Source organism: Bactrocera tryoni, chromosome 3 (genome assembly GCF_016617805.1).
Source record: "Bactrocera tryoni isolate S06 chromosome 3, CSIRO_BtryS06_freeze2, whole genome shotgun sequence".
NCBI lineage: Eukaryota > Metazoa > Arthropoda > Insecta > Diptera > Tephritidae > Bactrocera > Bactrocera tryoni.
In genome coordinates, this window is record NC_052501.1 from 69,013,332 (window position 1) to 69,028,852 (window position 15,521).

The 15,521-nt window shown below is 35.3% G+C and overlaps 1 protein-coding gene across 2 annotated transcripts in view; it reads left to right on the forward strand.

Annotated features, from left to right (window-relative positions):
* The window catches only part of LOC120770898, a 309,718-nt gene that overhangs the window by 80,496 nt on the left and 213,701 nt on the right, over positions 1 to 15,521 (forward strand). For both annotated transcript variants that reach the window (XM_040098564.1, XM_040098566.1), the window contains 5 exons: positions 5,727 to 6,585; positions 6,673 to 6,859; positions 6,929 to 7,040; positions 7,104 to 7,262; positions 9,392 to 9,442. In XM_040098564.1, coding sequence (XP_039954498.1) covers positions 5,727 to 6,585; positions 6,673 to 6,859; positions 6,929 to 7,040; positions 7,104 to 7,262; positions 9,392 to 9,442 — 1,368 coding nt within the window. The remainder of the gene's footprint in view (positions 1 to 5,726; positions 6,586 to 6,672; positions 6,860 to 6,928; positions 7,041 to 7,103; positions 7,263 to 9,391; positions 9,443 to 15,521) is intronic.

Sequence of the window (15,521 nt, forward strand, 5' to 3'; positions counted from 1 at the left end):
GCTCTGATCTTGAAACCTTCTGTTAGTCGCCGCATCTCTTCGTAGAATTTTAGAATAGTAACGTGACGAGGTAGGCAGTCTGCTTTCTCTCCGCTGCGACACGGCACTCCTCATCGTAACTGCTGTTCTTTTGCATTTTCCGAAAAAAAATGGTCTCGTTTGTAGCTGTACGTAAGGAGCTTGAGATGCCGTTCCACAGTTCCCTTATAACGTGTTGCTGTTGAGTGCTCTCTGAGAGCTGGAGTGTAAGTCGAGTAGAAAAGCGTGTAATAAATTTGAAAAAACATACAAAATTTTTTAAGACTAAAAACATTGAAAAACAAAAATATAAAAAAATTTTAAAAATATATTTGTTTAATATGTATATTATTATTTTTGTTTTTTAATTATGGAATGTATTTTCTTATGGAAAGTAAAATCATTAGTTTATTTTGGTTTCGTTTATATTTTTATTTGTTCAATGTCACTTATTTTTAGAAGAAACCACCATAAAGACCTTGCCTTGCGGTTGTGCCCTTTCTCATAGTTCCATTAAAAGGCTTTCACTTGAGATCTAGACCGCTTTCATGTTCCCTTGACCAAGCCGCTGCTTTCCCTTGTGTCTGCCGTCGTCAATTACTCACTATCTGCCTATATTTACTACAACAATGCGTTGGGCGATAAAAATGCATTACGATTTCTTTTAAATTATCATTATGTGTTGTTGTTATTGATGTTGTTGTTGTAATTTTTCGTCTCGTGCTTTACTTCAATTCCATTTGGCAATAAAACACAAATGTTCTTCCTACAGCCGACTTATCTGTGCATTCCAAAGCAAAGTACTCGCCACTGAATGAAAAAGCAAAAGAATGCGAGAAGAAGCTGAAGATCGCCACACGATGCGTACACATTCATATTCGCCAAAGTAGTGCAGAGTTAGCTCGATCTCGGTGGCAGTTGCACAGCTAAATCGACATTCAGTCGTGGCGCCATCTGTTTTGCTACTTTGTCAGCGGTCATAGTGAGTCGGTGGGAAAGTCTAAATGAGTGTGTGGATCTTGTATGTATTTGTTAGCTTGCTAAGGTAATATAGCTGTGAAATTGGGAAGATGTTAGTTCACATATTCAAAACTTTTCATTTCCAGCAACCGTATCTAGGGAAATCCGGGGGCCTATTCTGTAACTCGATTCGAAAATGTATTCTATTCGAAATTTGGATATACTTTATCATTATGCGAAAGTTGTACCACCCTGTGCCAGAAAAAATACGTACAATATTCGTTTTTGCCTTCTACAACTCAAAAGCTAACGAATATTTTATTCGAAAATTGGCTTGAAAATCCTAAAATCGAGTTACAGAATATAAAAAATCCGAATTCGAGTAAATTGATTTTCGAATCGAGTTACAGAATAGACCCCTTGGATCTGCATTTTTATTTCGAGTTCGAAATCTAACCATCGTAGCGAAGCAAATAGCTTAGTAACTACGTAGGCACTCCATGAACACATAAGTTAAAGACTCGACTTCATATATTTCCAGGGTTTTTAAATTCGCTTTTGGGTTATGTTTTCCAAACGGTTATCCTTCTTTCGGTTGCTTTGAAACACGAAAATTTGACGCAATCTTATGAAACTATCTTAGTTTTTGCTTGAAAATTTTACTCGGGATTCATAGCATACCTCACTGCTATAGAAAATTCCTTCCCACATCAGGTCTGTGAGGTAAAGTTAGCCAAACAGTCTCCCAACTTGTAAGTTTTCCTTTGTAAGCTCAGTCGTAACGCAAAAGTCTTTCGCTACTCTAAATCATAACCTACAAGTCGTAAGATGTTTTCACAACAGTCAAGGTCGTAAAGGGGATTGTCTCACATCCATTTGATTTTGAGGTTGGATTTTTAAAACAAATAGAATAATCTGTATAATTTTTCTATACTCGTAATCCATATCTTAGTTCAATGTCAGAGTAAATTCCTTCCCTCGTCAGGTTAAGGAGGTTCCGTCAACCACAGTGAGCCAAAATATCTCCCATTCTGTCAGACTACCCTTGTGAGCTCAGAGTCTAAGACAGAAGTCTTTTTTACGCTAAATCATTAAATATAATTAGAAGTCTTTTCACGACGGTCATAATCGGACTCACATCCATCTGATTTTAAGATTGGAATTTCAAAACTAGTAGGATAATCTATATGATATTTCAATACAGATCTCCAAATGTAGAGAAACTTATATATTTTAATATTACTCTTGTGTCTTATTTATCCTCGCTCTCAAAAATTCATCAAACAACCGTCCACCTATGGTTCGAACGTGTCAAAACGTGGACGTGGACTGCTATATATAGTCCGTTGTGAGGCCATAGCAAAGAACAACTCCTGTGTTCGAACTTACAAATTTGCACAGGCATTTAATTTACATTCCCGCCAGGTGAGATGTCTGAAAGCATGCGTTCCCAAGTGCTTAAGTCGTGACTTCCTAAACGCGGCACAGTCAATAAGGAAATGTTGAGTTGTTTCCACCGCATATTCTTCCATACAGCTTCTGCAGAAGGCGTCTGGTAGGATTCCCAGCCTTACTGCGGTTCGCCAATGGCCCGTTAGAAGCCCCAAAACTAGTGGGAGGCTAGCCTTGCTGAGGGCAAAGCGACAACTAAAGGCCAAAAGGACCTAATAGATGACAATAAATGAAGACGTGTTTACTTCAGTTTTTAAGCAAAACTAGTCTGAGCTTGCTGCGAAGGGTAATGATTTAGCGAGCTGTTGCCGCCACTGGAGTTGAAATACTAGTTCTTATTGTGGGTGATATGGATTATGGATCGTTGATGCTGTGTTTTGAATTTCATGTCATGTCGACTGATACTGAGAACTTTGTATAGAGTTCGTGATAGTTAGGGACAGTCTCGGACCTATTGAAACAGTACATTATTAAAGCAGTTGGTGTTCATTCTCAGATTTTGAAGTTTCCTTCATCTTTCCGTATTGTAACTTCACAATATTTGCGTTCGATTCGAGTTCCCAGTTCGGCTTAAGGCCTATGGGCTCCTCCACATTTGAAAGATAGCAAAAATGTTTATGCAGATGTTTAAAATCTCTCGAAAAGATAACCGAAACTATTTCTCTTCTCAAGAAAAGATATCGGAAACTATTATATTTCCCTTCTGAAGTTGTTTTTTTGTTTTTTAGCTAAGCTCCAAACTTGGCATGGAGAATGAATCTGTAGAGATTAACTGCTTACTAAGAGACTTGTGAAGCGAGATATATATCTCATATAAGATCCGATATTTTAAAAATAAATTTCGACAAATAATTTTTGTAGCGCCCTATGACACGTATATTGTCACCTAAAATGTAAAATAACATAACCACACATTTCATAAGTTTACAGGCGAAGGAAAAACGTTATAATAAAAACCACTCATATTGAAACCAAATTTGAGTTTTGGTTATAAAATGATTATATTTTAATTATCATACACTAATGTTGAAACAAAATTGGAGTTTGGGTTATAAAATGGTTATGCATTGGTTATTATATCGGTTATTTTATTGGTTATTATATCAGTAATTATATCGGTTATTATATCGGTTTTTATATTGGTTATTATCTGAGATTATCTGCCCGCAATTTGCGATTTTTTATGAGAGGTTATTTTGCATTTTAGGTGACAATAGGTAAGTTACTCGTTCTTTAGCATAACTCTGGTCCAACAAGTGTAACTCTATAACTATTTTAGATTCCGATGAATGAATACCGACTTATACGCGTATACCTGAGCAGCTAGAACCACTTGTAACTAATTATATGCGTTGTCAAGATTTAGTCACTGCTCTAGCGGCAGCTTGCTGATCATTTTCCACTGTCAAATATGGAAGTCTTGGTTGCTGCTTCCTCCTCTATTTTGTTTTTGCGATCATAATTTGCTCGCATTCAAAGTTGATATTTTTTCATATGCCTGCTCTTGTGGCCAATTGTTTTTGTCCAGCACAGAGCTACACACCCATATGTTCAGAAAAATTACTTGAATGCATTGCATTGAGTACTTTTATTGAAATCTCCAAATGTGTTTTCTCCACTTTGTTGTCTTGCCGCCGCAATTCACTTTTAGTTTTCCCATTGATTTGCTGCGAATTAGGCGGTTGTGTGGTGATTTTGCGCTAACTTAAGAATTTTGCAAAGTTGTTGCATTGCAGAAGTACTTAAGTGTTTCGAAAGTGGTTTAAAATAGTTTTTACAACTTTGGATCAAGGTTTTTTTACGTGAGATTTGTTGAATATAAAATTTGTTGATTTGCTTTTTGGATTTTTTTTGGTTTGTTTATTCAAATTGGGTGCATGTAACCTTAAATAAATTGGTTGTTAGTTGAAAATTCCTGTTTTCGAAAGTTTGCCGTTCAAAAAATTGTTCCGACACCTACAGTTTTTAATTCGACGATAGTTTATTTCTTCGATTTGTGTTCTGTAATACATCTCAGGATGGCGAGAAGATTCTACGATTTGACAGTATTCCAATTTTTGCGGTTCCAAGGCTTATTGATCTACCTGGAGGCTCCGCGGACCATAACTTATTTTTTCTGTCAGTTGAAAAATCCTTTCTTCAAAAGTCAGATATGCAAAAGACGTTCAAAACGTTCTCTCCGATATTAACAATTTTCGATTCGATGAAGTTTTTACAAAAATTGTAGTTGCTTTACCGATTTGGGTTTGCAATAAAACTCAGCTTGCCGAAAAGAATCCACGAAATGCGACGATTCCAATTTTTCAGGTTCCAAGACTTATTGTTTTAATCTCTGTGGACGATACCGATCTTTGGCTGTCAGTTTAGAAATACTGAGGGGTTCACAATGTTCTCTTCCGATCCCCTCAACGTTTGCTTCGATAAAGATTTTAGAGAATTTGTAGTTACTTTACGATTTCGGTTTGCAAAAACACCGATTTCAATTTTTGAGATTCCAAGACTTATTGTGCTACTGATCTCCGTTGACCGTATTTGGCTGTCGGTTGAAAAAATTCTGTTTTCGAAATCCAGAGATATAAGAGGAGTTCAAAATTTTTTCTCAGATACCTAAAATTTTGTATTCGACGAAATTTTTAGGGAAATTAGGCAGTTACTTTTTCGAATTAGGTTTGAAACAGAATTCAGTATGGCTAGAAAGTTCCACGAAAAGACATTATTCAAATTTTTTAAGGTCCAAGACTTTTTGTGCTACTAGTCTCCTAGGACTAAATCGAATTTTGGCTGTTTTCGAAAATCAGAGATTCATGAGGGTTCAAAATGTTTTGATTCTACGAAGTTTTTAGAGAAATGAGGTACTTACTTTTCAGATTTCAGTTTGGAGTAGAACTCAGTTTCGTTAGAAGAATCCATGAAATTACACGATTCCAATTTTTGCGATATTCATCTGGACCATACCGTTTTTGCGTAGCTTATGTCCTACCGGTCGAACGCCTTCGAAGTCTTTAACCACGATTTTTGAAGGTATATTTCACATGCCATCGGTTTATGGCTTCCTAAAGAGCTTTCATCAGAGCCGTAGAAAGAAAACCGGGGAGGTTATTGGATACAGCCTACCTGATCCATCGGTTGTTAGAGAAAAAATCTTAAAACAGAAAACTGCAGAGCACCGGGCCGCCCACCTGGAATTATCCCTAACCTCTCCCCCTCTCTCACTCACACATACATACATATATTTTTACTTATATGTAGTATATAAGAAAAATATTTCAACTATTAATATTATCTAAAATTTACAGATCGCATCAACAAAACCACCTCTGGTTCTTGGGAGCTCGTTGAGAAGGATGGCGAAGTAACGCCGCCCGGCACACCGCCGCCACCATACCTAACCATGTCTGGTGCTGAAGAGCAATTGCAGTTGGCCAATGACAGTGTTGTTAGTGGCGGCGGTGGCGGCATTTTCATCGAATCACATCACTTCACGCCACTAGCTGCCGCAGCTTCACCCACACCAACACCACCGCTCACGGCAAACGCCAACACCACCAACACCGCTACACATTCCAGTCGCATTTTAGCCGCACAAGCGAATATCACCCAAAAGGAGATCATCTCCATGGAGGACGAAGATGCTTCCGATCAGGAGGGTCCATTCATTGACGAAAATGGGCCATTCAATCATCTGCAACGTTTGTTGGAGCCCGAAAATGTCGCCTTCTTGGCTGTCTTTCTCAATTATGTGCTATCGAACTCGGAGCCGGCACCGTTACTCTTCTATCTAATCACCGGTCTGTATAAGGAGGGCACTGCGAAAGATATGCGCAAGTGGGCATATGAGATACACTCCACATTCCTGGTGCCACGTGCACCGCTCTCCTGGTATCGCAAGGATGAGTCCTTGGCGCGTGAAGTCGACAACGTGCTGCAAAGCGAATTCGATAAAGTGGAAATTCTGCGTAAGGTCTTTTGGAAGAGCAGAAAATGTGCACGCGACACGATCTGTGCGCAATTGCGTGAATTCCAGCAGACGCGCACCGAAGGTTTGGGCACAATTTATGGACCGACCGATGCGCAATTGGCGGAGGCGCGTGGCGACAAGCAACGCGAACAGCATATCTTCGAGGAGACATTGATGCGCAAGTTGCAGGTGTTGATGTGAGTGAAACCCCCCTCAATGCCTTCATTTGACATCCATTATAAACCTTTATGTTGTCTTAATATTTGTTTGCTTTCTCATTACAGCGAGGAGTACGAAAAAGACTCACCTTTGGAGGATCCCAAAAAGTTGGCGCTTTGTTCGGCCCTATCAACCGTTATACATCGCATATTCATAACGCGCTCGCATCCAAACAGTATTGTTGATCGTGTGCATCATTTCGTGAGTCGTGAGAAAAGTTTTAAGTCACGTTTGATGGGCAAAAATCGTAAAGTAAGTCCTTATAAACAGGATTTTCAAATTGAAAAGATTCAAATAAAATTCAATTTTTTTACTTTTCAGATGATTGTTCGTGGTCATCCATTGGTATTACGTCAATACTACGAAGTGACCCACTGTAATCATTGTCAGACAATTATCTGGGGTGTGAGTCCGCAAGGTTACCATTGTACAGGTGCGTCTTCGTGTTATCTTTATGTTCCTGCTCATTTACTAATTTTTAATATTCTTTTTTCAGACTGTAAATTAAATATTCACCGTCCTTGTTCGAAAGTGTTAGATGAGAATTGCCCAGGCCCGTTGCCGCAGTCGAAACGAAAAGAGCCACACAACGATAACAAAATCAGCAAATTTATGGGGAAAATACGTCCACGGACCTCGAGTGATTTTATTTCATGTGAGTGAAGAATATTTTCGAAGTTTCGAACTTGTGTTATTGAGTGAGTTAAGAAATTTTTGCATGTTTCGAACTTGTGTTAATGCACTAAACGCTGCAATTAAACTACATTCCTTCACTTTGGAGAAAGATTCTTTGATCTTTGGTATCAAAGGCGAGTAAATGCTCACATACAAGTCCAAAATACTTCAGACCAATTAGTCTTTCCTCATTCCTCTTAAAAACGTTGCATATTCTAAAATAAAATCCACAGGAACAACACTAAGGTAAAGGTAGCAGAGATTGAAAAATCACTGGAGGTTCAAGCATACATCCTAAGTAGTTGCCTCCTTAGACTTAGAAGGCTCTTTTAATAACATCCAGCCTGGGGCTAGGTTAGGTTAGAGTGCTGATCAAAGATCGCACGTGGACTGCTATATATAATCCTTTGAGAAGCCACATAAAAAAAGAGCTCCACGACAGTCGGGTCTACGAAATCGGAACGGACCCGGATCGTTTCGACTTCAACTCCGCCGAATTCTGCCACTACAACAACAACAACTTGGACATCTTTGAACCTCCAAGAAAATTCGTTGAACAGATGAGCTGGTCAATAATTTCAACACTATGAGTTTTGACGATGTGCAGTTCTGTCCAAAGAGGTACACCGCAAGAAGGCGTGTTATCCCCACTTCTCTGGATCTTAACAATGAATAAATTGCTATTTGATCTATAAAAGAGAAGGGTACATGTTGAGGACTACGCTGACGATATGACGATTTTGGTAATAGTTAAATTCCCGAATACGCTTGGGACTAATTTTAGACTGGACGCTTTCGTGAAAACCGATCTTAGGCGCTAGGCTCAAGAAAGCAGCTACAGCGCTTTACACCTGCAAAAGGATGATGGAGCACAAATGTTAATTAACGCCTCGGGTAGCACTGGCTCTACACAGCAGTTCTAAGGTCGAATATGACAGGCGGTATATTGGCATGATGGCCAATAATAGAAAAGAAATACGCGATACGGTACGGATAAAAATCCGGGTCCATTCCGGTTACTTATACCCGGCTGTCGTCGGAATTAAATTCAGTCTCCAATATTGCCCTACCATCCAGAGAAGAGTGGTAAAGGGGGGAGGTAGGCAGGGATCCAGGAATTAGTATCTATACGAACGGGACCTAACTAGATAATCGAGTGGGCGGTGGTGTATTTTCAGCAAAATTAGATACCAAAATCGTCTTTCGTTTACCAGAAGAACACTGCAATGTCTTCCAAGCCGAGATTACAATAATCAAAGAATGTTTTGTTGTTCTGACAAGGAGTGTATTCACAACAAGGAATATATTTACATATGCGGATAGCCCAGCAGCTTTGAAATCAGTTAAGTCTCCTAAGAATAAACATGCAATGGGTTCCAAGGCACAGTGATATTCTTGTGGAGTAGATGAACTACCTAGTTCGTTCCCACTACAATTAGGCTCGAAAAAATAAGGAATTTACCTGCCTCTGCCACTCCGAAAAAGAGTGAATTTACCTGCCCCTGGCCACTTGTTGATGTTTAATCGACGAACAAGATATAAAGTTAGCTGAGTCTCGGCGGAGTCAATCCTTGACTTGCTCAAGAAGCAGGCTAACAGCAAGAGGAGACTATAAAACATATTCTATGCGAATGCAAAGCTTTGATTACGAAATGAATCGCTTGTCGAGGTTTCACAGGTTGACAATATAGGGATGGAATATTAGTCCCGTTGATATCACAATGCACCTGCTAAAGTAGGCGTCAGACAGCCTCTCTACCTACAAACCTATCTGGCGTTCTAAAACCAACAAAATATACCACCTATTGTAGCTTCATGAGTTTATTGAAGTTATGCAAAACTTTTTTATTTGACTAGAGCAACATTACATTCTCCGAACATATTGTTCAGATCGGACCACTATAGCATATAGCTGCTGCAATCAAAGATTTGTTTATTTGACAAAATATCCTTCACAAATAAAACGTTGCCTACATTTAGGATGCAGTACAGCGAACCAGTTTTTTATATCAATCCCTTCAAAAGCGATTAAAAAATACTATATTTGTTAGATTCCTTCAGTTTATTTATAATTAGCTCCTAATACATTTTTTTCGATTTTTTTTTTAGCGGAGAAACGCGCACGTCATGAGGAAGACTTTGATCCGGATTTTTCAAGTGGTAAGTTTTAAATAAATATATTTTTCTTTATAAATACTGTATGTCAATGAATTTTTTTCGAATTGCCTATATATATTCAGCTCAATATTATTTAAATTTAGTTTAAGTGTTTTCCCGAATGAATAGAACATAAATCTCTAAAAAAACAGGTGTACATTGATTGAAGTAGAGTTACTACTAATGAGTGGGCCTTATCAGATCACTTATGAAGCAGTGGCTTCAGTTAATAAAATGATATGCTTCAATAAATTTTTTTTAGGAGGGAATATAACGGTAAAACAGCTGATAAAATTTCGGTGAATGAAGTTAACTTCAACAAAATCAGCTAAGCTGTCGCCCTGGTTCTATTTTTCATTTTGCCATTTATGTTTATATATTTTTTACTTGTAAAAATGTTTTTCATATTACAATTTTTTTTTAATTTTTTTTTAAATTTTTTAAATTATTTTTTTTATTGTTTTAGTTTTTTATTTATTTTTTATTTTTTAATAATATTTTTTTTTAATTTTTTTTTAACTTTTTTAAATTTTTATTTATTTAATTTTTTAAATATTTTTTAATTTTTTTATTTTTTATTTTTTTTTAAATTTTTTATTTTTTTTTAATTTTTTTTTAACTTTTTTTTATTTAATTGTTTTTTTATAAATTTTTTGTTTTTTTTTTTATTTTTTTTTTTATTTATTTTTTATTTTTTTATTTTTATTTTTATCTTTTTAATTTTTTTTTTAAATTTTTTTTTTGTAATTTTATTTTTTTTATTTTATACTTTTTATTTTTTTTTTTAATTTAATTTTTTTTTTTAATTTTTTTTTTAACTTTTATTTTTTTAATTTTTTTTTTTCATAATTTTATTTATTGTTAAAATTTTTTTAACTTTATTTTTTTTTTTTTTATTTTTTTATTTTTTTATTTTTTTTAATTTTTTTTAATTTTTTTTTTTAATTTTAAAAAAAAATTTATTTTTTTATTATTTTTTAATTATTTTAATTTTTTTAATTTTTTATTTTGTTATTTTTTAATTTTTTTTTTTATTTTTTTAATTTTATTTATTTATTTATTTATTTTTTTTATTTATTTTTTTTTTATTTGTTTTATTAAACCAAACTTGAATTTAAAATACATTAATTTGTATATTATTATGCAACAATCTGGTAATATTTGTTCTTTCTAAAAGTCACTCACTCACTTTCAATATACAAAATACCTACGGTAGTTCTCACACTGCCGCAACTGGTGTTGAGCGCTTCCGAGAGTCTGTATCTCTTCTCACCGTACTCACTCAATGCTCAGCGCTCTCGCAAGCATGCGCTTATGTTCAAAACGCTCCTGCATCGCTATTTCGCTCACGCGCCCAATTGCCGCTCTCGCTACGTCATTTATTGCAACACTAAATGGGTGTGCATCATATGATTTACCGGCTTTTTAAGTGGCGTCAATAACAACCCCCAAAGTTGTTGATTTTTTTCGCGATTTTTGTTATTGTTCAGCTTAATGAATAGAGCATGTGCAGGGGCAAGGACGCGGCTCTGCAATGCATTATTTGTTAATGAAAAGGATTAAATGTTGATTTTGAAAAAAAAATGTTGAGATTTTTTTTCTAAGGAGGGTAAGCAGTTCGTTGAGAAATTAGCTTTCGATTTTTTTAAATCTTCTTTCGATTTTCTTTAACATCATTAATAAAATTTCAAACAAATTCAGTTTTTTTGTTGTCTACTCTTTCAAAAATCACAACAAAGCGCGCTTTTTATTTTTCAACTTTAAGTCTCCACTAAAATTCTTCAAATAATTTAATTCTTTCTCGCTTTTATGGCACATAAAAATATATACCTGCAACAAAACCGCTCCAACACTCACCCCTAACACCATTTCGCCGTTGCAACGAAGAAAGTTCCCTTCACCCAAAAAATGCAAGGAAAATAAAAGTTCGCTACTTCTTGGTCTAGACACTGTCGTTGTACCGAAGTTGAAATGTCGAAAGTTGTGTGCTGTTGCTTCGTTGGTGGTGAAGGCTGCATGCACAGCCGCGCCCGTTTTACCACCTTTCCCATCAGCGCCTGCTGCAACGACTGCTCGCTGTCTACACTTCATTGCCTGCCTGTCTGTTAGCTGGTCTGGCAGCTAGGTCTAGCTTGTGCGTTTGCGACTTACCTTGCCGCCAGAAATGCTTTGATGAATGCAACCATTTCCACTTGAATATTTTGCTTTAATTTTTTTTGCGTGTTTTTCTTCTCGCGGTTCCTTGCTTTTGTTATTGCCATCTTCATGCTCTCGCCTTGCCCTTTTCCGGCTTCGTAATGTGTCCATTGTTTTCTTCGACACATCGTTTGGCCTTAAACAGGTTTGCTCACATTTGGTTACGCTCCGGCGTGACATGTTTGGCATTTCGGCAGCGCGGTTCACGCTTTGACGCATTGCCTGTCGTCGGAGTTGCGGGCTCGTTGGCAGTCGCAGTTGCAGTCGCTGGCTCTGCCGTTGCTTAAGAAGTTGTGTGCCTTAAGTGGTAAGGACCGGACTGCATTTTCCTGTTTTGCGCTTTGTTGTTGCTAACGTCTTTGTTGTTTTTTGTTTTTGCTTGCATGCGAGTATACTTTTTCATTGTTTTGTCTCGTGAGTGCGCCTTGTTTTTATAATTTTTTGGGCTGCGTCTCATTTTTTCCAATCTCTTTTCGGTGTTGTTGTCGAGCACGTGTTCTCGCATTGGCAGCTCGTTTTAATTTCTGTGCTTGTACACTGATAACTGTTTTCGGAATTTACCTCTTCTTTTGTTGTGCCGAAATTCCTACTGTGTTTGTTGTCATAATCCCTATTTGAGTTGTTTCAGTCCGTCAGTCAGTTTCCACTCGGTTTACGGAACATTTGCCAGTTTGTGATGCGTAAAATAGATAATCGATAAATTTTGAGGTTATAACGTTCTTACTGTTACATTTTTGGGTCCTGGGCATATAAGAAACTTCTAAACTTAAAAATAATATCCTTTTATAGATCAAAACCTTTTTAGGTTCTCTAATAGTTACCGATATCTATTCCTTTCCACGACTATCAAACCCACAATCGGTAGTTGAGTAGAAGACCAATTGATTTCCTCGTTGGGAATGGGTAATGAGGAGCATAATAATAAAATTTTACTCCTTTCTTATTAATTTATGGTCCTATTTCTTCTGGCTTCATAGAACCACTTAGATCCACACCAATGTTGTTATCTAGTTTCATGGGAAGTTCTTCTAAAAGCATACGATTATAATCTAGGAAAAAAATGTCGACTGTATTAAATATTGAGTATTCGAAAAAGTGTTTTCGTATTTCTAATCACGCTTCAACTTATTTTTTTATATTTATAATAAACTTTAATGAATCAAATATGCGCCACTTTTTGCCATTTTTCCGCTAGAGACATTATTTCATCAGTTTACAACTTTTCTGGTTTCTCGCCGAGAAACTGCCACACACATGCTTCACAGGCTTCTCTTGAAGCCAACTTCACTGCATTAAGAGAGTTCTGCATTGACCGAAACAAATAGTGGTCCGAGGGCAGCTCATAGTGGATCTCTCTCTCCAATCCCACCAAACACACAGCATAACCTTTTGAGTTGTCAATCCTGGCTTTGCGACCATTTGTTGAGCTTCACCACGCTTGGACCATGATCTTTTTCGCACATTATTGTCGTATTTGATCCACTTTTCGTCTCCTGTTACCATTCGCTTCAGAAATGGTTCGATTTCATTTCGTTTCAACAAAGAATCGCAGATGTTAATGCGGGCCATTAAATTTTTCACAGACAATTCATGTGGTATCCAAACATTGAAATTTTTTTGTAGCTAGCCTTTTTTTAAATAGTTCAAAACCGTTTGTTGATGTATGTTAAGTTCCTTAGCGATGTCATGGCTGCTTATGTGACCTGGTCCTGGTCAATCTTTTCCATATTTTCATCGAATTTTTCAACAATAGGTCGATCAGAGCGAGGTGCATCTTTCACATCGAAATTTCCAGAGCGGAAGTGATTGAACCATTATTGTGCTACACGAACTGATACAGCATCGTTTCCGCAAACTTCACAAATTTTACTGGTGACTTGCGTGGCATTCTTCCTTTTTTTGTACAAAACTTTCAAAATATAGCGAATTTCTTCATTATTTTCACTCATTTTTGAACAGCTGTAACTTGTTTTCAGCTTCCCCTCACCTTTCCAACACCATATGGTCTGACACAATGTGATTTGTAGCACTGGAGATGTAGGACTGCAACGAAATCTATTGACAAAATACGAAAAGACTTTTTCGACTATATTGTATTCGAGTAGTGAATTAAAAAAATTAAATTTTCATCTATCATTAGAAGTCTCCCACTCAGCTGACTATTTCGTTCGGCTCTTGAGTGCCGCAATATTTTCACACCAATTGCGGTCTTGTTTCCATACCATAATGTTCCTTCTCTGCTCACAGCGCTCAAATTAATGCTTCATTGCGAGCGGCTGGCGAGCGAGCGGTTTTGCTTGCCGGCAAAGTAGCAAAATCGCAGCAGCAAAACGAATGACGGCACAAATGCCATAAGCGCTGAAATAGTGTTTTCCAAAACGGCGACGAAATCGGTAGTTGTTTGTTGTTAGCGACGCGAGTGTCCATACGGAGCGGTGAAGTACTTTATTTGCACGCTTGGTGAGACGGTGGCTTGCGTCTTCGACGGTTTGAGTGGAAGCCCTGTCTTAACGAAAGGCGCGCGCGGCGTGGCGACAGACAGTTACGGCGCAGAAGAAGTGTTAAGAATTTAAAAAATTCTGAAAGTAATTATTTTTTGAAGGAGAAAAATATATATTTTTTAATCTTAAAAAGGTTATTTTGCAAAAACAAAAAGAAATTTTTAACCTTAAAGTAGTTATTTTGTAAAGAAACAAAAATTGTTGGTGTTAACTTTTTTATGTATTCAAGTGTTTCGCAAATGCGTTATGAGCATTTTGTCCAAAAAAAAAATTTAATTAAAAAATATTTAAAGTGTAAATTTGTGTAAAGTTTTTTATATGAAAAAAAGCGTTTAAAAACTTCGGGTCCAATCAGTGAAAGCCTGGTAGTGACCAGTGCGTCATTAAAGCAGCAAATGCCATAAAAATTACCGTTAAATGAGAATCTATAAAAAATATTTTTAAAAGCATTTTCACGTGTTTGCAAAAATGCATATTTTTGCATTTGTTTTTGTTTTTTTCTGTGCATAAAAATTCGTTTAGTGCATTTGTATGTGTATTTGTGTATTATGTGGCTGCATGTGAAAGTGGCTAATAGCCGCACGAGCGGCGCTTCAGTTTAGTGCTGCCTAACCATAAAAAAAAATTTAAAAAAATAAAAAAATTCAAAAAAAATTGCAAAATAATGTGAAAAAAGTTAAAAAAAATTCCAAAAAAAATAAAAAAAATTCAAAAAAAATTAAAGAATTAAAATAAAATTAAAATAAAAATAAGATAAAAAAATTAAAAAAGTTAAATAAAAGAAAAATTTTTAAATTAAAAAAAAATAGGAAAAAATTTAAAAATTATTTTTCTAATTAAAATATTTTTAAAAATAAAACACAGTTAATTTTATTATTTATAATTTCTTTAATTGCAAATATTTTTATCATAATTAATTAAAAAATAATTAAAAATATTTTTGTTATTAAAACAATTTAAAAAACAAAAATTAATTTAATTTTTAATTAATTTTAATTAAAAAAGTTTTACTTTAAAACAATTTAAAAAAATTGAAAACTGTAAAATTAACAGTGTTTTATGCTGACGTTTTTAGCTCAGCATTATTTCTTCCTATTTGTTGTTGTTGTTATTATTGTTAATAACGCATAAAATGTAAAAAATAAGAAAATAAAAAAATAATTTAAAAAATAGATCGGAAAAAAAAATTATTAAAAAAATAATTAAAAAAATAATTTAGAAAAATTAATTAAAAATAACAATTTAGAAAAATTAATTAAAAATAATAATTTAGAAAAATTAATTAAAAATAATAATTTAGAAAAATTAATTAAAAAAAATAATTAAAAAAAAATAATTAAAAATAATAATAAAAAAAATTAAAAAAAATAATTAAATTTAACTAA